The 21,542-nt window shown below is 38.5% G+C and overlaps 1 protein-coding gene across 1 annotated transcript; it reads left to right on the plus strand.

Moving 5' to 3' along the window:
• The first annotated feature begins 354 nt into the window (after window positions 1–354).
• LOC104552184 (granulocyte-macrophage colony-stimulating factor receptor subunit alpha) lies at window positions 355–11,657 on the plus strand. Its single transcript, XM_061988522.1, has 9 exons — window positions 355–434; window positions 6,158–6,287; window positions 6,380–6,555; window positions 7,328–7,467; window positions 8,448–8,486; window positions 9,215–9,353; window positions 9,896–9,983; window positions 10,536–10,617; window positions 11,492–11,657. Exons 1-9 carry the CDS (start codon window positions 416–418, stop codon window positions 11,561–11,563), a joined length of 885 nt encoding a protein of 294 aa, XP_061844506.1. The 5' UTR covers window positions 355–415; the 3' UTR covers window positions 11,564–11,657.
• Window positions 11,658–21,542: the final 9,885 nt, after the last annotated feature.

A 21,542-nucleotide genomic window follows, 5' to 3' on the forward strand; every position in this document is an offset into this window, starting at 1 on the left:
GAAAACAGCAGCATGAATTGAAAAAATGATACCTGACTTATACCTGAGCAAGAAAATCAGTTCCTATATTCATCTACTTTTGAGATTGTGCCCTGTACAGAAGCCTACGTGAAAAAAGTGTGGTAGAGATGAGTGAAAATTATGTGAATGAAGCAATAGTGTCCCTCTGCTCTGACCTATTTGTCTTCCCATAGAAAAGCAAAGTCTGTAACAGCACTTTTCTCGAGTGCATTACAGAAGTACAGGGTAAGGGAAATGAGTAAGAGGAAGGCGGGATTTTTACACCCTGTTACATGAGAGGTTCAGAAGAACTTAATAATGAAATCACATTGTCAAAGCACACAAAAATAGGCCACCAAGACAAATTCACAACTTCCATCCTTTTTGAGCCTGTTACTGGAACTGCCACAAGGAAATGGTTATTCAAGGAGGAGGTAGGTTTGCTTTTGGCTTTATCTATTTTACTTCAAAGAAGCTAATCAAAGAAATACTGCATTTTGTTATTTGTTCTGTTTTTAATGTTAAAATAACTATGAGAGGTGGATAGACAGTACTTGCAAATGCATGTTTGGCTAACTAAAATTAGCCAATATTTTAATGGTGTACTTTTTCTACAGTCTGAAAATAATATGAAAATATTTATAAATTAACAGTTCCCAGTATTAGGCCTAATTCTCATAGCACTATTTTTCTTTCTAATTTAAAACCTGCATTATAGCATTGAAAATTACCCATATCACTTTCTCTTGAAAACACAGTTGAACTGAAAATGTTCACATTTTAGCTCTTTATATCTACAGTGCAGAATCAGTATGTAGAGTGAATTCCTTTTAGGAATACTGGCATTTAGGTGCCAGTAGAATGGAGGTATGTTAATTTCTTTTCTCTTATTGCAATTTTAGTACTGAAGTAGAAGTTTTCACATATATGTATGGCTCTCTGAAAATGTCTTGTGAACATAGGCACAATTTTTTCCTCATAGCACATCCAAGATGTAAGCAATAATTCCATTTCAAATATTCCCCCAAATAAAAATAACTTTCCAAGTATTTCAAAGGCAAAATTGGGAAATAAAACTCAGAAGTCTAGTCTTAAGTACTATACCCAGCACAGACAAGATATTTCATTAACCAAAAAAGAGTCATATATATTAAAAAAAAAAAAAAAAGAGGGGAGGGGAGTGTTGCTTTTTTCAATTAAAAACCTTCCTTTCATTGGTTATAAAAATCATAGCATTATTGAGACATGATAAGCTACACATAACAATAATCATCAGATTATTGGGCAGATCTATTTTCATTTAATCAGTAGAGAATCAGAACTTCAGCCTCAATGGTATTTTCAAGTTGGTAACATGACCACCTCCTGTGGACATCTGTCAGGATTCAGCATGCTTTGAGAGGTAGCTGAGTGGCTTGTGCTGTATCAGGGAGTCCAGTAGTAGCCAATTTTCATAGAAAGTTTATAAACTAAAGTGCAGAAAGAAAACCACTTCACACAGAAATATTTACAATTACTTAAGATTTTTGTCAACATTCTTCTCAGGAATTATTTGAGATTTTAAAGAAAGTTTGGACCACCTCTGGTACTGTTCTACTGCAACTGTTTTTTCTAAAGAGACTATCATGCTAGCCCAGATGTGAGAAAGAGGAGGAGAAGACATTTTGAAAAATAAATTCAAAGTTTTCAATGAGAAAAGAGTAGTGTCAACATTTGTGTTTAGTACTTGCATTTGGATTCCAAATGATGTAAGAGGGGAAAAGAATTAAACTTCCTGGATTCACCTCACAAAGGTGGATAGCTTAGCCTTAGAGGAATCCCTCTTATCCACTGATCACCCTGGACTATCTTTTCAGTGATTGGCAGGAAATAAAGAGTGAAGCCTTCATTCATCTCATTCTAGACTAGGCTGAATCAACTGTGTATTGAGTAGCTCTTTCTTTCCCGACACTATTAAGGCAGCGCAGAATTACCTGTAGGCGTGTATACACAGCACTTGGGTAAGTTTAGGTATGACAAACCACATCCCCAAATTTGAAGGCATTAAGTTAAAAGGTTAAAGCAATTTGATTTCCTTTTGTTCACTTCCAATAGTAAGCATGTTATTTACAATCCTTTACAAATTGTCTGATCCATTGTGTCCAAGAGTCAAGAGCAGTGTATATATTTTCTATTCAAGGACTACTGAATAAAAGTAAAAATTCTCTTGGGCTCAAAGCTCAGAAGTGAGATCCTGTCCTTCTTTATTACTAATCCTGATTACAATAGTGGATTGCAGAGCCAAGTTTTATTTTCTCTGATGTTTTTTTCTGCAGCTACCTCTCCTACGCAGTTCCCAATATCTGCCCAAGAAGGGGGAGGTAATCTAAGATGACTCAAGAAAAGTAAATAAATAGATCAATAAAAGCTCTATGTGTGGTTAAAACAGTGGCTTGTTATGCCTTTGAGTGCAATCACAATCATCACATCTGTCTCAATTAAGTTCTTTACCTCTTTCATGAAAATGTGAGGAATGTCAAGAAAGTTTTCAAATACAGCCAAAGAAATTAAAATATAGGAAAAGCTATTTGTGTATGAAACTAAGGATGCTAGTAAGGATATTAACATACTTGCATACTTGTATTTCATTTCCATTATCAAATAATATAGGAGACAATTCAGAAGGAAGAGTGCACTTCAGAGACATGAAATTGTTCTTTGCATCACATCTCACAGAAAAACATCATGAGAGTATGGTCCTACATCTTTTTTTAAGGAAATAGTGCTAAAGAAGTTACAAATAGGGAGTTACTAAGTGAGGAGTGGTTAGATGAGAAGCCACTAAAACAATTCATCTAGTCCTCAAGTACCAACTGGAAAGAGGGGAAAAAAACAATTTCTCAATGAAATAATGGGAAAAAATTTTCATGAAGACTTATTTCTGTTCCAGGTGTTGCTAAATATAGGAGTAAAACTGTAACACACTGTGAATGAATAAAATAGTCACAAAAATAAACCTTAAAGGAAAGTAGACATACTTGCTTACTCTGCTAGACATTTTTTAGCAAATCCACACAAAGGTGAATAAATAAAAAATGAAAAATAAATATCCACAAAATCTGGAACAAAAGATCTGTCAGAAAAAAACCCACATTGACTCACACTTACCTGAGTGATCTTCTCACCATGTGCTTGATGTTGGCATGAATGTGACACATTACACTTGATTGTGGCTATTGTGTAGGCAGAGTAATGTTTTGTCTGTAGAACTTGGGCTGATTAGTTTACAGAATACCTGAGTATAGACAAATCTCTGGAATATAAAAAACTGAGGCCATCGCTGAAGAGGCCAAAGTTTTGGTTTCATTTGCCTTTTCTTTGACCACAGTAATTTTAGCAGTTGCTTTCACCCAATTTCTCACGTTGTCAGTCAACTCAATTGCTTATTAGGGCACATCTGAATTGGGTTGTAATCTAATTTGACACTAGAATAACCTTTTTTTCTTTTGATTTGCTGCATTGCCCAAGACTTCAAAAAGCCCTTCCCTCTAAGACCCTTGAACAGCACCTGTCATCATACTTTGGACTGCCATATTTATGTCACAAATTCTTGATGGGAAAAAGACTCCTCCATTTCTCTTGTCAGTGAGGAAGTGAATTACACAGATTTGATTGACCCTGAGTCATAAAGTGAATCTGTGGCAGACCAGAGAACTGGGTAGAGTTCTCCATCACCTCAGTACAGTACCATAATCACTGGACTCTTGAGAGTGTCTATTATATACACATATCTATAAACTTACACAGAAGTTGAATATAAGAAACTCTATACTGAGAGCTTGGATGCCTCATAACTAGATAGGGGTCAACTTTTCTTGCAGCATCAGAGAAAGCTTAGACTTACTTCTCTCCTCTGTATCTTTATCAGTTACCCACACTGACATTTCAGATGAGCTTGTTCTATTGTTTCTGGTAAAGGATGATAAACCAGATTAAAGAAAAAACAAGAAGAAACAAAACCTGCTGGGGTAGGATGAGCATTATTCTTTTTAGTGATGATCACTTATTCAGAACTACTCACTGTGGGGCCCCACAAGGAATGGCACTAGCACAGCCAGGGAGGCGAGATGGAATCAGAAAGGAGACACAGAGGGAAGGACAGGGATGCTTAGGCCCAACACTGCTGTTGAAAGTGTTACTGAATCAAGCTCTCAAAACAGTTTCAGCCTTCCTCTTGGAAGAGAGGAAGTTGTCCAGAAATCCAGAAGTATTCTAATAACTTATTATCTCTTGAACAATTCTTCCTTATTTACAAAGTTTTCAAAATCAAGTAGTTGCTAATCTTGGGACTCCTTTGCAAAGTCCTGTCCCTGACAACATTTCTCCTGGTGCATGCTGACTCTCAGTGTGATGAATGTGAAGTGAACACTTCCATAGATGTGTTCTGAGGGATGGGGTTTAATTTGACCAGGTCTATTTGTGGCTAAGCAGCACAACATCGTATTAGGTCGGGTTTCCTAGATAACAGCCTTACCCTCTGGAAACTGTGATCCTAGCCAAGTTTATTATGTCTATAATACACTACCAGTGTACTACACTTGTAGTACACTCAGATGAAAGAATTTTCCTTCTATAGAGTAATTCTGAAAGCCTTCATACAGTCTGAGGCAAGCCATGAAAAAGTATTAGGTACAAGCATGTGTTTGAGCTTCTTCTCTTCTGGAGAAAAAATGCCATTTCTCACATTACAGCTTAAGAGAAGGAACCAAAAGGAAAATACAACTTTTGAATTCTACGTTTGCTCATATGTTGGCAAAGGATATAGTAGACTTCAAAAAGGATTCAAAAGGAATGAAGGAAACTAATGGGAGGTCAGCCTTTCTCAGACTGCTTAGCACGGTTATCTGTGAGGTAGCTTTAACTCACCAGCTTGCTGGTAGCTGAGAGAGCATGTAGGTTTACTCAGTACTTCCTCTCCCCTTGTATTTTCTCTCTAAGTGTTCAGTGAAGGCAAAATGCTCAATAACAGCATTTCTTATGGAATCAACGCGGTCAACTGCATGATCGGATGCTTGTGGGAACATAAGGAAGAAGAGACTTCCAGCTTGGACAGGAAGCAGCCACTTATATTCATAATATGGTAGCTTCTTAATCATATCTGAGAAGATATGTTAGATATATAGGGAGTCTTAAGGATAACTTGGGACATACATGTAAAGGTAAACAGTGGTGATACTTAAACTCAATGAACTGCTGTCATGGGAAGCTGTGACCTGGTCCTTCAATTCATGATGACAGTAGTTAAAAAGAGGTATCACAAGGTCATTACTTCCTGTGGAAGGTCTCACCTTTTACTAGGAGATCTCACCTTTTGCTAAGGAAGAAGCAACACACAGAATTCATTCCGTATGGGAATACACAACCTGAATAGTCTGCTGACTTAAGGGAACTATCAACTTATGCTTCAGCTTTCTCTCAGTTTTATATTAATGACATGGATATTCAAGCCTGCTTCATTCAAGTTCAGTGAAAATAAAATTCCTCTCGTCTTTGAATCCAAAAAACCAGAATCTCAGCGAATGTTTTCAATTCAACACAGAAAAACTATGTCATTCTCTTTAAAACTGTGACACTTCTGCAGGGACTAGCTTCAGGAAGCAGTCTCAGGGTTAGGTTGTAATCACCCAGCAATCTGTGTAATCACACAGAAGAAAATAGTGGACAGCTTATATGAAATTTGTAGTCCTTTATGAGTTAAACAAGGGGCAAAGTGTTCAAGATAAACAGGGAAAAGAGAACTTGCCTTGTTCATGGCTATATATTGTAGAATTTATACCCCAGGGTAGACTGGACCTTAGATAAACAGGGGATCTAAACAGAAGATACAGCAGCAACTGTATATGTTGTTATCTTCCACTGCATCACTGTCCCTAAATTGATTAAATCCTAGTCACATTTTCCACATCTGTAACACTGTCAGATAATCCTCAAGACTCAACAAAAATAAAATCACAAAGTAAAAACACAAATAAAACATTAAAGTTATCACAGAACTGGAAGATCCAGACAATATGCAGGTGGCTAAGTTACTGAATGAGGTTGCCAAGATCTGCATGATTTACACAATTATATGGACCTTCTGCAGAGTACACATAGGATATTCTTTCTGTGTTTGCAGGTATGAATGGGACAGCCATTGAAAATTTTGCCTGTGTCATTTTTAATGTTTCCTTCATGAACTGCACTTGGCATGCAGGCAGGACTGCTTCAGGAGATACCCAATATTTCCTATACTGGAAGACCTCAAGGTAAGTAGGTCTACTTGAACCCAGGGAATTTTGATTTCTGATCTGATATGTGACATTGTCAGTGTTTAACTGATGCAATATGTCCTGTAAAGGAAAGAAGATTTCACGGAATGCCAGAATTACATCAAAGACAACTGGGGAAGGCATACAGGATGTAGATTCCAAAATGTGACAATAGAGAATAAGAGAGCATATTTCTTGGTAAATGGGTCTAGAAGTGGAAAAAACATTCAATCATATGAGAAGATTATTGTTCTGTACAAAATTGGTAAGGATTCTGCTTTAATTTTTTTTCCAGTTTTATACTAAAGAAATGAAGATTCCATCCCTAGAAAAAAAAAAACATCTCCTCAAAACAGATTTATTTTTCTTTTACTTTTCTCCAGCATTCATGGCTGAAAAGTCAAAAGTTAAAGAGTGACAAAAACAAAGGAATGAAAATCTGAAATCATAGGTCAGAGAATTGCAAATATTTCAATTCAATATTTATTCTCTGAAAGAAAAGTACCATTTTTGGGGATTAACTACCTAAGAATGCCTGAATGGGACTGTCTGGAAGCTGATTTTAAACATTATCTTGTAATTCTGTTCTTCCACATAACATAACATAACATAACATAACATAGCATAGCATAGCATAGCATAGCATAACATAACATAACGTAACTTTGTGAGCAAATCTTTTTTTAATGAAAGAATGTTGCTAATGAAAAAGTAATTTAAAGAAATTATTTCTGTTTAAAATGAACACTTTACATAGAAAATAACAAAACCCCACACAGATTATATGCTGAATTCATTAAAATATAACAAAAAGTTTGTGGTTTTTAATTTTACCTACTATTGCTGATGATACTCCAGGATCCTCAACTGAGTGTTTGTGGAATCCTGCTTCAGAATATGGGGTGAATATAGAAATTATGGTAAAGATACATTAAATCTTTTTAGATCAATTGCTTGAACATCTATCCATATTTTAAAAAGGCAGAGTGAAGAGAATTGATTATTAATCCACTGTGTTTCTAATTATATTATTATAGAAAAACTCACCCCTCCATTAAATGTCACTGTGAACTGCACAGAAGCTTCTCATGGTTGTGAAATTCGGTGGCAACCACCTCGCACAAGTCACGTGAAAAAACATAATTGTTTCAAATATGAACTGGTAATAGAAAATAAGGTAAGAATAACTATGACTCTTAATAGTATTTTGTATGCTTGCATTTTTACCACACTACTACACAACAAATACCTTCTTCTCTTTTCTAACTTATCTCTCCTTTTTGATATGGAGTACCCCACTTGGACATGAGCTGAGGACTACTTCCACTCAAATACAGGGGCAGCAAATTGAGGGAATGCTTTCAGTTCACTATACAGGAGATTCTTAAAGAAACTGGCTGTTCCACACTGAGGATAAATAGCTGTTTGATCACATGTAGATGAATGGACCATTTTACCTGACAACTTTATTATGAACAGTAGTGGGATACATCAAATATACTACCAAAACAAGCAAAGTTACTGTTAAATTGGATGCAATAGATTTTATGTGTCCCTGTAAGGAAGTTTGTTTATTATACATTTCAACTATTGCAAAGTATGTTGTAGACTTAGATGAATATGGAACGCAGTATTACATCAATCAGAATTGATGTAATATGAAATATTGAAATATTGTAATGATATTGAAATATTTGCAGAAGTATTTCTGAATTTGTTATTCCAACAGTAAAATAAACCATTTTAAAATGGAAATAAATGTAGTTAAAATAAATGTTTAAGAACATAAAAGCTGCACAGATGAAAGTTTTAATGGATATGACATTGTCTAAGTTTACTCATATTTTTCAGATGCTTAGTTTTGTACTGGTAAAATATAACATTTAAATTGATGGGCAACCTGAGCCTTTTTTCTTGTTTAGTTCTTTGATACTCAGGTCTGCATTCAGATTTAAAGGATACAGTATTTCAGAGCTCCAGTGATGAGGAAAAACCTTAAAGTGAAAGAGCAGCTTAACTTCACAGTCTGTAAAGGAAGGTATTTAAAATATTAGATGCACTTTTTTTTTTTTACCTTAAAACCAAACAGGCAGGACCCTTTATTATACAGTAACAAAAAGAATAATTATAACAATTAAAATTTTCTCTTATTCCTAGTCTGATCCTGAGAAAAACATCAAAACAATATCTAAAACAGTAAGTGTTTACTACCATATTTTTCTTATATTTATGTTGGATTGAAATTTAATCTATATCAGATCATCCTCCAACCTTGTTCTGGTTTCATTCTGTTAGTTTCAGTGTACCACATATGCTTTTTACTGACAAGTTCCCTAAACTCGGTTTTAAACTGTTATTTATAAAACATGGTACAAAACCCACCCACTTATATGGAACTTTATATTTTCTATGCAAGTCATGAAACCTTCCATTTTATAGTCTTTTATACTTCCTACTAAAATCTTATATATGTAGAAATATGGACTATAATTCCACGTTGCATTTAGACACAAGAAATGGGGAGAATTTTTTTCTTTGTTAGTGATCTCTGCAATGAGTTGAGATGGGAAAGGCAAGAAAACATAATCTGAAAAATTAAACCGTTAAGCTATTATGGTTGTGGGTTTTTTTTCCACTAAGTGTTATCCTTTAGCATAGGCTAAGGAACCAGGGAATTATGTTGCAAAGTTCATCTTTATGTCATCAATGACAAAAATATTTTTTTAAAAAATAGTAATCAGGATGGAACAAGCTAATTTATTAAGAGATCATTTTCTATTTTTTATTTCACTCCAGTCTATTCACAGAAGGATATATAAAATTTTATTTTGTAGTTATTTGTATCATTAAATGAGCTTGATGTATTCTTGACATCTGTACATCTAGTGAATAAAACATTCTCAGTCCAGTTGGTTTGTATTTAGGAAAAAAGCATCACGGTAAACTCCTACATATTCGAGAGCTTCAGCACAGAAAAAAGGTACAGCGTCAAAATCAGAGCAACTGACAATGGTTGTTTGGTAAGCCCAAGCTGGGGAGAGTGGACTGCACCCATAGAGTTTGGTAAGAATGAAAATCACTTCCTTGACCTAGTTTTCCCTCCATTGTTAGTTGTCTGCCTCATTTATTACTTTGTACTCACAAATGGAAAACCAGTGATGTTTGCACATTAATTTGCTAGGATGAAAACAAGCAAAAAGTAGCATATTTTTTAACATGAGGGAGGTCTCCAAGCATTCTGCTGTGAGAGTGGGTCCTTCTTGCAAGGAGATGGTGAATAAAGCAGAACTTTTTGCAATCTGTTACCAGCTCTTTTCCTTCTTCCATTTCTGCTTCTGGTTTTCTCTATTGCCTTGTTACCTTGGATTCTGACGTATTCTGTAGGCCTCAGTTCCTCACAAAATTCTTGGTAAGGTCTCAAGTTATCACAGGTGATCCTCTCAGCTGTCCTGTTCCTTCCCATGTTACAAGGCAATGAGGTGCTAAGCTAAAGAAGCTGCCCACTACATACTGCTTCTTAATATGCAAAGCAGTCTGCATATATCTGTACAATCATTCCTGTTCTGTGATACTAATCAACATTTTCATGATTGTTTGTCTTCCAGGAAAAGAGAAACTTACCTCTACTTCATCATATCCATTCTTTCTGATACCAATGCTGGCAGTGAGTCTCATGCTTTTTCTCTGCACAGTGTAAGCCTCATTTCTTACTCAAAATTTTTATTTTGTAGTTCAAATAACTCTTTTTTCCCCAACAGAAAATTTCTTTTCTTCTTTTAAATGAGAGGAGAGAGGGAGTAAACCAACACTGAACTATAGGAGGCATGATGATCTGCTTGATATTCCTGAAGTGGGGCCTGTATTTCTGATTCCAAATCTTCATGCCCATATTGCAATGCTTCCCAATACTAGGACAAGACCATATATCAAGGCTGCTTACATACCATCAAAATCTGCGATACAGATGGGTTGTACATTAAATAGTTTCCTTGTTTGGAGGATATTTCTCTTTCAGATACATAAAGAAAATCTTCTTCCCATGATTCGTTAATAAGTCAGAAAATAAATCGTTGTCATCCAAATTCTGAAATGACACCATTCTATCCAGACTATGTATTTTTTAGTTACACATTCACTACTTTTTTCTAAGCAGAATAAAATAATTCCTCAGGAGCATTATGATATAGTATCTGTTCATATGTTTGCATACTAAGTCTTTTCTTCAACAACTTTTTGTTACTGTAGAAACAGTTATTTGAGTAGAACATCTGCCACAGTACCACAGCCAAGAGATCTCTTCCGTGAGCTCTCTCCAACAGATTTCCAGGTACGTATATAAAGATCCAATGCAATCTCAAAGGTACGACCTAAACGTCAGAAAGATGCATAGAAATAAAGATAGGTTATTTTTCTTGTTCTTGGGGCATTGAAAGAGAAGATCCATATGCAAATAAGTATTGTTTTTTTCTTTTCCATTCTGAAACATTATCATCTGCCTACCTGGAGCACTGGAGAAAATACACAATTTCACTCTAGTCTTCCCATAAGCCATATGCTCTCACTAATGTAGTTCTAAGCCTAAGCTCAGCACAGTAAAAATGTAGAATTAGGTTGTTGGTCAGCTATAGAGAGAGAAGGCACAATGAAACCTACTGCTGCCAAAAAAAAATTGTGCCATAGCAAATGTTCAGACTCATGTTAGTATTTGGCAACGATGCTGAAAGAGAAAAAAATTCCAGGGTACAGTAAGCAAGAAAGCTGGAGAGATTTATGAGAAGGAGGAACAGAGAGACATACATTACAAGTAAAAGAGGGGAATAGCCCATTTAGAAAGCATGTTGCAAAGTTTGCTGCAATTTTCAGTTTGCAGTCTTTAACTTTGGCTACAGCCAAACCTGAAAGCAAAAATGTGTCTGCAAGAACAGACTGAATCACTGGTCAACCTTCACTTTCTGTTCTCTTGTCATGTTTAAAAACATGAGCTTTCTGGCTTCTGAATTGCAGGGAGGTTAGACTAGATGATCTCTAAAGGTCCTTTCCAACCCTATAATTCTACGATTCTATGTCTACTTCAGTTCTTTGGTAGAATCCCACTACAACTTCTATATGATAAATGAAACTCTGAATTATAAAAGATTGTAAATTAATGGCTAATCTCATGCATGAAGCACTAACGAAGTGGTTTATTCTTCTTTTAATAGGTGGAACATAAGAATCAACTAATAAAGCATGAAACCGAAGAAATAATAACAATTATTGAGGAAGTGACTTAATTGCATGCAAATGAAATAAGCAACTCGATTTTTTTCAAACAACTATATCTTGTTTGCAGTAATTTATATTTTTCTCATATTCTCTCCCTCTTGCAAGTAGAAAAAATAGTGTTACCTGTAGAGACAATTCCACAAGAGCCAATCTTCAAAAAACTTTTTCTATTAGTTGCTTTTTCCTTAAATAATTTGAGTTGTTTGGACTAATTTTGTTTCTTACGGTGAATATTCTTGCAATATTTCAGAAAAAAATCTTTTCAGTAGTGTTTTGAAAGTTATTATATTACTTTCCAACATTGTGTAAAAGTATAAAATAAAAACAACCAAGCTGAAGTGATTCATTCAAGACCTCCAGTGACTCAGTGCCTTGGAAAAGGTACAGACATATTGAGATTGTGATCAGAAATAAAAATTTATCATCTGTATGAAAACCAAGTGAAGACAGGCCAAGATTAAACCTTTTAAAAATGATAATTTGCTCATATAAAATAAGAATTTTTAAAGAGTTCAGAATAAAATTTTATCATAGGTCTATTTACAGTCTTCAAGCTGTGATGCTACACTACATCCTTCAGCACAGCATGCCCTAGATGTTACTCACAGCCATTTACAAAATCAAATATTTCATCCCTCTTTTCGTTCCTTCATATCTATGGTAGATGAAAACATACCTTAAAATATTATTTACAATCAGTAAAATATAATTACGTGCATGTGTGTGGAGTGGGAAATGTTGGAAATTGAATTTCCAAGCTCTTCAGCAGAAACCTGCCACTTGCTAGCTGCAAATGATACAGGCTGGTTGTGTGGATTTATAACGTCTCAATAAAACAGAAGTGGGACATCCCAAATCCTCCAATAAGTAAAGAGATATGAGACAAAACCATCAATTTGGAGGCTAATCACGTATTGCGCTTCTATGGATTAACTATTTAGATTGGTAAACCAGAAGTTAGAGGCCACATATAGCTATGAAGACCCCAGTGACATACAAGTATCCCATCTCTTATGCAGACTCATACCTCTACACCCTATCCCATGTTTTTACTTCTAAAGGCCTCTGAAATCATCCAGACTCATACTGCATGTCTGTGAGACTTGTAAAACCTTGGTAGTACCATGCAAAAATAAATGAAAGTAAAACAGATTAGCCATGGACATCCAGTCAATCAAAATTACAACTAGGTCAAAAAAAGTTCAAGCAGAGCTAGTCTGGCAAAAGAGATCACCATATCCCTTTCCACTTCCCCTCCTCAGGAACCTGTAGAGAGCAATGAGGTCTACTCTACTACTCTAGGAAATTTCTTCCAGACTTGCACCAGCTTTGATGCTTGATTTTGGATGCATTCCAGGACCTTCACATCCTTCTTAAATTGTGGGCCCTAGCACTGCATGCAGCACTCAAGGTGAGGCCACAACTGCACAGAATATCAGCCTATTTGACAGGCTGCTTCTGCTGTGTTTGATGCAACCCAGGACGTGGTTTGGCCTCTTTGCTGTCAGGACATACTGTTAGCTCCCCTTGAGCCTGTTGCTGACCAGCACCCTATATCCCTTTCTGCAGGACTCTTCTCCAGCCTCACTTCTCCCAATTTATAATCTTGCCCAGCACTAGCTATCTAGATGCAGAATCTAGCATTTGGATCTGTTAAATTCCATCCCATTAATCATTGTCCTATGCTACAATTTATCTAGATCCCTCTGCAAGGCCTCTTGTCCATCAAAAGCATTTCCCACTTTGATAACATCAGAAAACTTGCTAATCATACATTCAACTCCTGCTTCCAGATCATGGATAAATACATAGAACAGAACTGGCCCTAGATTTAGCCCTATTCACTACAGCCCTTTGAGCTCTGGCCTTCAGCCTATGTATTAAGAGTATAGCCAGCAGGTTGAGGGAGATTCTTCTTCCCCTCTACTCTGCCCTAGTGAAGCCACATCTAGAGTATTGTGTCCAGTCTGGGCTCAAGAGAGACAGAGAACTTCTACAGAGAGTCCAGGGCAGGGCCACCAAGATAATCAGGGAACTAGAACATCTTCCTTATGAGGAAAGGCTGTGAGACCTGAGGGTCTTAAGCCTGGAAAAGAGAAGATTAAGGGGGGACCTCATCAACACTTATAAATACCTAAAGGGTGTGTGTCAGGAGGATGGGGCACCATTTTATCTGTAGTGCCCAGTGAAAGGACAAGGGATAATGGACATAAGCTGGAACACAGGATGTTCTGCTTAAACACAAGGAAAAGCTTCTTTACTGTAAGGGTGAGGGAGCCCTGGCACAGGCTTCCCAGGAGTCTTCTTCTCTGAGTGTTTTCAAAACCTGCCTGGATGTGTCCCTGTGTGAGTTGATCGAGGTGAATCAGGGGGATTGGACTAAATGATCTCTAAAGGTCCCTTCAAACTCCTACCATTCTGTGATTCTGTGAAATCCACAAGGTTCAGAGGAAGTAAGTCATGACAGAGGGCACAGAGACCTGGGGTTTTGAGGTATGTGAAGACACCTCTGACACAGTAGATTGTGTTCCAGGGCAAAGGTGGAAGTTGTCATGAGCTCTTTAGAGACGTTACTTAGGACTGCAAGGGATGAGCTACTTTACATGTCTTGGTATCCAAGACACAGGAAAGAACAGGTAGAATGTACTCGAGGCTAAACCCAAACTGCTGGCAGGAATCCAGCACATCCACAGTGGAAGTCTCTGAATTACTAGCAACATCTCAATTAAGAGCTAGGAGATGGCCAGAACACCCCGTCTCAGATCCTCTTCTGCACTGAGTAAGCTGAAGTCTGGTCTTATGAAATTCGATGTATATGGCATACTATTTGCTTTCCTTCTTTCTCTCAGGATTTTAAAGTCTACCACAGCATGATCCTTTCAGTCAAGACTGTCAACAACTATCACATTTGTGATCAGTTCCTTGGTGAGTTGCAGATCTGTCTTACTATCTCCTGCAGTTATCTTGCCCAACAACTGTATTGAAATATTGTTCCTGATGACCTTTGGAATTATCCTGGCTTGCTCGTACTCTGCCATTTTGCCCTTCCAGAAGGTCTCAGGGTGGTGAAAGTCATCTCAGGTGACTGAAATACTGTCATAGTAACTAAAGTTCTCTCAAGGTCCACTGATCCACTAGATCAGATTACTGCTAAGAAGACACCTTTGAAGCTATTCTTTTTTCTGTGATTCTGTGGCCATTGGTGAATCCCTTACATCCCCCCTGCATTCACTGCGAAAGCTGCTGAGATGGCAAACACATTCAGAAAACTTCATTACTAGCTCCCTGATGAGAAAACCAGAAATAGTGGAGGTGCATGTAGGAATGGGATTAAATCATCCCTTTCCATCCCTTTTCCCATACCTGTGCAAAGACCCAATATAACACTCACTGGGAAAGAATGGTCAGGCTTCTAACCAGGTGACTCAGATTTTCACACAAGAAGTCATTTACTCTAGTGACCCATGACCGTCTCTTTGTTCTGTGGAGAAAGATACTTACTAACAAACTAGAAAGTTCTTGTTGTAGAGACCAAAGAGGGGGTCTTGTCTCCCATTCATATTTTTGCAGTCTATGTGAGGGCTGTAACACACAAGCATAGCAAAATGCCCAAGCGATTCTTGTGAGCAGTCCTGTTGTTCTTGAGTAATAAATTATTCTTCAAGTTTTTGGGACTTTTAAGAAATGTTGGTTTTAATGCTGTTCCTGCAGTGACTGTATTCCTGGTAGATCCACAAGTTTGTAAATAGCTCCATTGTCTCTGCCCAGCTGTCTCTACTCTCTCTCTTCTTCTTTCTCTTTCTCATTTCTCTTCCAGCTCCTGGGTCTAGAAGATAACAGACTTTGGTAATACCAGCTTTGCTTGGAAATTTGTAGGGTTGAGGGTTTTTTTATTTGTTTGTATTTTTTAAAACCTCAAGTGAGGACTTACCCCAATTACAGGCAAGCTAAGAAATCCCCTGGGTAGGACAGTTCCTTTGTCTGTGGTAAAGACACTGACTTTGTATTTTGCTTGGATTACTCTGCTGCAGCAAATTTCGGTTTAAAAACAAAGTACCTAAACCCCAAAACCTCAAGATCCAAACTTCCTCATTGTGTTACAGAGATGTATAATTCGAGAGAACATCAGAGAGCACACTGCTCTTCTGCTGCCTGCTATACAGGTCCAGGACATCTTCAGGGGTGGAACATGAGGCTTTGCCTGGGGTGCACAAATAGCCACATGTTTGAGAGTTCAAGTGGAGAAAGAGAACCCAACACTAGATAGAAGTATTAGTCCTTGTCCACTCATTGCAAGATGTATAATTGAGATAGCTCAAAGTCTGGAAGTTGACAGCACTTCCCAGGACCAGATTTAAGCACAGAAAAAACCATGCTGTTGGCCAGAGCAGTCAATGTCCCACTGCACCAGGGCAATCCATCAATCTAGTCACAGCTGTCCGTGGTCCAACTGCTTCTGCCAAGAAATCTCCAGAGAAGAGTGAAGCTATAGCCCCTTCATAGCAACAGCTGTCCTTAAACATTATCCCTGAAGTGTTGCAGGATCGGTAAATGCAGCTTTGGTGCAGCTAATCCTCATCTTCCTCCTCCTCAGCCTAGTCTCTGGGATGCATGGTTCACCTCAACTCCTTCTCTTCACTCCTGCAATGTGAGGTGCCAGAGGGTGCGCAGAGCTCCTGCTTTGGATGTGTGTCCTGTGATAGGAGACTGCCTAACCTGCTGGAAACTGACCTACGGGAGGAGGGAGATGAAGGGAGGTGAAAAGCTGGGGGAAAGGAGAGAAAAAAGCAGATGCATGGAAACCGTCACTCTTCATTTTACAGAACCTCATTTGATTCTTCATGGCATTTGCTACGTCTCTGATTTTATTAACCTGGGAACTTTTCCCTCTGCCTTCTCTGAAGACTGTTACTGTCATTAAATCAAGTGCCTTTCTTCTAAAGATGAGAACACAGTAAAACGTGGGGGGTTTTCTCATTCTTTGTGATTAGAAATCCTTTCTTTCATCTTTACAGCACCATAAGTTTTTTACAAATAGCTACATAGATAAGTATGGAGTTTCTTTAACCTGGAAATACAGTGAAGCTTCTGACAATGAATTACCTTTGCCTCTGAATGACTATCATGGTCTCAGTCCTAAACTCTAAACTTTCAGTTGATATTTCTGTTGACGTGGTAGTGATACTGATAGTGATTGTTATCAAAAAGAGATTCTGCTATAACTAAATCTGCATTTTGGTAGAATATCTACCTATTCTTATTTGCTTCATAACTATTCCTCAGAAAAACTTAGTTACATTTTTACCCTCCTAGCATTTGAAGAAAATGACTACCCACTAATTGGTTCTTCTAATGCCACAATTGCCTTAGATCTTTCCTTCTGAAACTACCAAAGACCAAGTGTTGTGTTAAAGGTAAAAGAAATTCAACAGAAAATAAATCCCTTTACATTTCAGTTTGTCCTCAGATATCAGAGGGACTGGAAGAGGCTGGGCTTATATTTTGAGTGATGCCCAATTCAGTACTCTAAGTCTGATCATGTTCAGTACACTGAACGGTCAAGCTTATAGACACAAATATGCCATGATGTACCTTCAGTCCTGTTGAATCCATGAACCAGCATGGCCAAGCTTCAGAATTCAAGTCACGTTCAATGAGAACTCTCACAGTTGTATTATTGAATAGTGCAGTTTATTGAAGCAACAGAAGTGTAGATTCTTTTGGATTGCCATTGATAAATACACTGTCTGCAAAATATAGATGGAGCCAAACACGTTAAAATATAAAATGACTCTATAGAGATTTCTAAGTTTTCTGGGACAGCACTCGGTATAGCCAAGTGTTTGAATCTCACACAGCAGGCATCCCTAAACCCTGAGAGGTTCAGTCAATCAAGTGATCCCTGAAGGCAGTGATAATGTCCTCATGACTTGCCTGCAATGGTATCTTCTGAAACATTCCTTCTCTCTTAAGTGACAATTATACTATTTGTTTACTTTTAGGTGCAACTTGAGGGACTCTAGTCATACATACTTTTGTTATAATGGGTGTAAACTTTCAGTGAGAGGTGCTCTCACCTTGGGATAGGATAGCTCTTAGGATGTTTGGTAAAAGCTCAAGCATTATTTCAATGATACAACCATTTTCGCATATGCCACGGTATGTATGCCCCAGGATGTTTTATTCTTCAAGGACAGTAACCCTTGATTAGAAGCACTTTAGTTAATCACCTTCACAATCTTCAGGAGCAGACTAATCTAACACTTGCTCAATATTTACACATTTCCAAATAGAAAATTGCCATCTGAAAGCAGCTTTTAAAATACAATGACTTGACTCAAGGTAGCAATTAGGTAGCTTATCATTTCCATGGTACCATCAAGTTTCCGTCCCTGTATCAATAACACAGAGCCTGGCTGCAGTGTCTCCACTGCACTCCACTCTGTGCTGTTTCTCTTAGGGTCAGCATACCAACCTCCACTGGTCTTGCTGACATCTAAGGTTGTGGGTTATGTTGCCTAGAGAACTATCTTGGAACAGAACAGATTCCTTGCATATCAATCAGCTGCATTCCACCCTGAAAGTTTCCTTAGTGCTATACTTTCTCTTAAGATATGGATATAAATTCTCAATAAGTCTCAATAAGTCATCTTTAGTAATTATTCCACACCAGGACAGACTCTGTTGATTCTCTTTTCATCATGGAGCAGTGGCACAGGCTGCCCAGAGGGGTTGTGGAGTCTCCTTCCTTGGAGGTCTACAGGACCCACCTGGACATGTTCCTATGTGACCTGATCTAGGTGAACCTGCTTCTGCAGGGGGGTTGGACTAGATGATCTCTAAAGGTCCCTTCCAACCCCTACCATTCTATGATTCTATGATTACTATTTCCAGCAATAACTGAAGGCTTTTTAAGTTCTTACGGTGGTTTATCCATGGCTGGGTGCCAGGTGCCCACCAAGTCATATTATCACTCACTCCCCCTCCTAAACTGGACCGGGGAGAGAGAAATATAATGAGAGGTTTGTGAGTCAAGATAAGAGCAGGGAGATCACTCAGCAATTACTGTCACGAGCAAAAGAGACTCAGCTTGGGGAGAAATGGTTTGATTTATTAATGAATCATCAGAACAGGGAGATGACAAATAAAACTGAATCTTAAAACACCATCCCCCACCTCTCCTTCTTCACAGGACTCTCTTTCCTTCCTCTCCCAGCAACACAAGGGATGGGTGATGGGGGTTGCAGTCAGTTCAGTACAGATGGACTTTGCCGCTGCCTTTTCTCAGGGTAAGGCTTCATCACACTTCCCACTGCTACACTGTGGGGTCCCTCCCATGGGAGACAGTCCCTCAAGAACTTCTCCAGTGTGGATCCTTCCTATGGGCTACAGCTCCTCATGAACTGCTCTGGCATGGGGCCTCCCACGGGGGCAGCTCCTCACACCCTGCCCCAACGTGGGTCACCCACCTGGAGAACAGTCCTTCAGGGACTGACTGCTCCAACCTGAGTCCCTCACAGGGTCACAAGTCCTGACAGCAAACCTGCTCTGGTGTGGGCTCCTCTCTTCCCACAGGCTCCTGACAGGAACTTGCTCCAGGGTGAGCTTCCCACAGTCACAGCCTCCTTCATGCATCCACCTGCTCTAGCATGGGGTCCTCCATGGGCTGTGAGTGCATCTCTGCTCCCCAATGGCCTCCATGGGCTGCAGGGGCACAGCTGCCTCACCACGGTCCTCACCACAGTTCACAGGAGAATCTTTCTTCCAGGTCCTAAGCACCCTCCTTCCCCTTCTTCTCCACTGACCTTGGTGTCTGTGAAGATATTTTCACATTCTCATTCCTTATTGCTGCTGCAGCTTTGCAACTGCGCAACAACTTCTTCCCCTTCTCAAATCTGTTATTCACAGAGGCGTTACCTCCATCACTAATTGGCCAGGCCTGGGTCAGCTGCAGGGTCCAGCTTAGAATTGACTGACATTAGCCTTATTAGCTACAGGGGAAGCTTCTGGCAGATCTTTGTTTAAAGAAGCCACTCCTGTAGCCACCCCACTACCAAAAACCTGGCCCACACAAAACCACTACAGTTTTGGATGCTTAAGGTGAGCTATTCGTCTCTTCAATTGATATTGAGTTACTAACAGGCATGATCAAATGCATGAATACAACTCTAGGATGTCACTTAACACATTGCTTTTCAGTTCAGACCTTGCTTTATGTTTCCAGTGCCATATTTGAGCAGAAGTGGAGCTGGTTCTTTCTTTTTTTTATTGTAGAAAATACTTTTGTAGTCAAAATGTTGCTAATATGATAAGTATATTTGCTGTGCTACATCTCTTCTCTTTATACTGTATGAGTTGTGGAGAAGAAAGAAAGTCAGATATTCACTTTGGCATGCTGGCTAGCCTCAATGAATACTCAGTATCATTCATGTTTACAAGTAATGTAAGAAAATGAACTTGGAAAACAGTGGCACACATCATCATCAGTCTCTCACTCTAGCAGGAATTTAGGAAACAAATGCTCATGAGCCTAGGCATTTCTGGATCTCTGATAATCTCTCTTGATACCCAAAAACAGTCAGCACAACATCTTTTGTTTTCTCTTTTGGAAATAACTCTGACTTATGTATGAATAGCTGATACATGAACTACTGCTGATATGGTTATATCAGTTGATATGTCAATAAAGAAGCAACAGGGCAGGAATGACCCTGGAATTTTGGTGAAGGTGAATCCTGGAGCATCCTGGAAGGGTGCTGGGCAGCAGGTGACGTCTTCCTAGTATAGTAGGCAAAAAATAGGAGTGGAAGAGTAGACAATTCTCTCTCCTACAAGTTTTTAACTTCAGTACAATATATTTGCCTTTCTAAGAGGAAAATTTTGACATGTCTTGCTGTTTGCAAAATGCCATATTTTGTAGTCATGATTCAATTTTACTATATGGAGAAATGAAATGACTTTACATGGATTATAAATCTCCATATTAAGTAAATTGCATTGTCTTCTGTGAAGCAAAGCCAGTCAAGATGTAAGGGAGCTTTAGATGTTTTATACTGTTAATAATAATCCTTTCCTTTAGAAAATGCACAGCTGCGAGTTGAGAAGGCAATAAATGCTCAGCAGGGGATTCTGGAGTGGTTATTTTACAGTTGTATGCTTATTATTTGCAATTCTTTTTTCCGTTTTTTTGCAATAGTTTCTGGGCTTTTTTGAGACTAGGATAAATGGATTGACAAGAAAACTCAGATCACAACTTTTTATATTGATGTATCTTATTTGGAGATTCCATATCCAAGACTTTAAATCTTTTTTTTTTTTTCCACAGGCTTAAGAAACTTCTATAATTTGAATTGTCATCTACCTGAGTGCCCTCATAGACCATCCCTGTCCAATCCCCTGGGGTTCCCCCCACCTTGTTAAGGATCCAAGACCCCATGTCAGAGGTCATCAATTCCAGTCTCTGCATTATTGCAGCAGGGACAGCCTTATTCCTGCCTGTGCTTGGGCCTCACCAAGCTGGTTCTATTCATGGTCCCATGTCCTGGCCTACCCTCAGTCAGTCCCTGTTCCCTGGGAGATGCCCAGTGCCTGGGGCTGGGGCTGCCCTAGTACCCCCAGCTGCCCTGCTCCTGGCCGGGGATGGGATCAGCCCTGGCTGACAGACCCTGCTCTGACCCATCATGGGGACCTCCCAACGCTCCCAGCCCGTAGAGATGGTTTGTATTGAGAGATGTTTTTGTACTGCTCAATATTATTCAGAACTACAGAGAAATACCTTTAAAAAATATATCTTTTTTTTGCACTCACTGGACTCCTAAACACCAGTGGACTCTGTACAACAGAAAGGAAAATGGAACCAGCTAACTGCTTATTCATGTTACATGAAATTATGAGTTGTGCAATTATACGAATTTGGCAAGAGTCAGCAGGGAAGTGATGAAAATCGTATTTTGCAACATTTCCGATGGTACTGCAGTTCCCCAAAAT

The sequence above is a fragment of the Colius striatus genome, chromosome 1 (genome assembly GCF_028858725.1).
Source record: "Colius striatus isolate bColStr4 chromosome 1, bColStr4.1.hap1, whole genome shotgun sequence".
NCBI lineage: Eukaryota > Metazoa > Chordata > Aves > Coliiformes > Coliidae > Colius > Colius striatus.

Excerpts from the sequence above, each read along its gene's own strand:
- LOC104552184 (XM_061988522.1), top strand. Across the intron at positions 6,288-6,379 it reads CTATACTGGAAGACCTCAAG|GAAAGAAGATTTCACGGAAT; the intron begins GTAAGTAGGTCT and ends TGTCCTGTAAAG. Across the intron at positions 8,487-9,214 it reads TCAAAACAATATCTAAAACA|GAAAAAAGCATCACGGTAAA; the intron begins GTAAGTGTTTAC and ends GTTTGTATTTAG.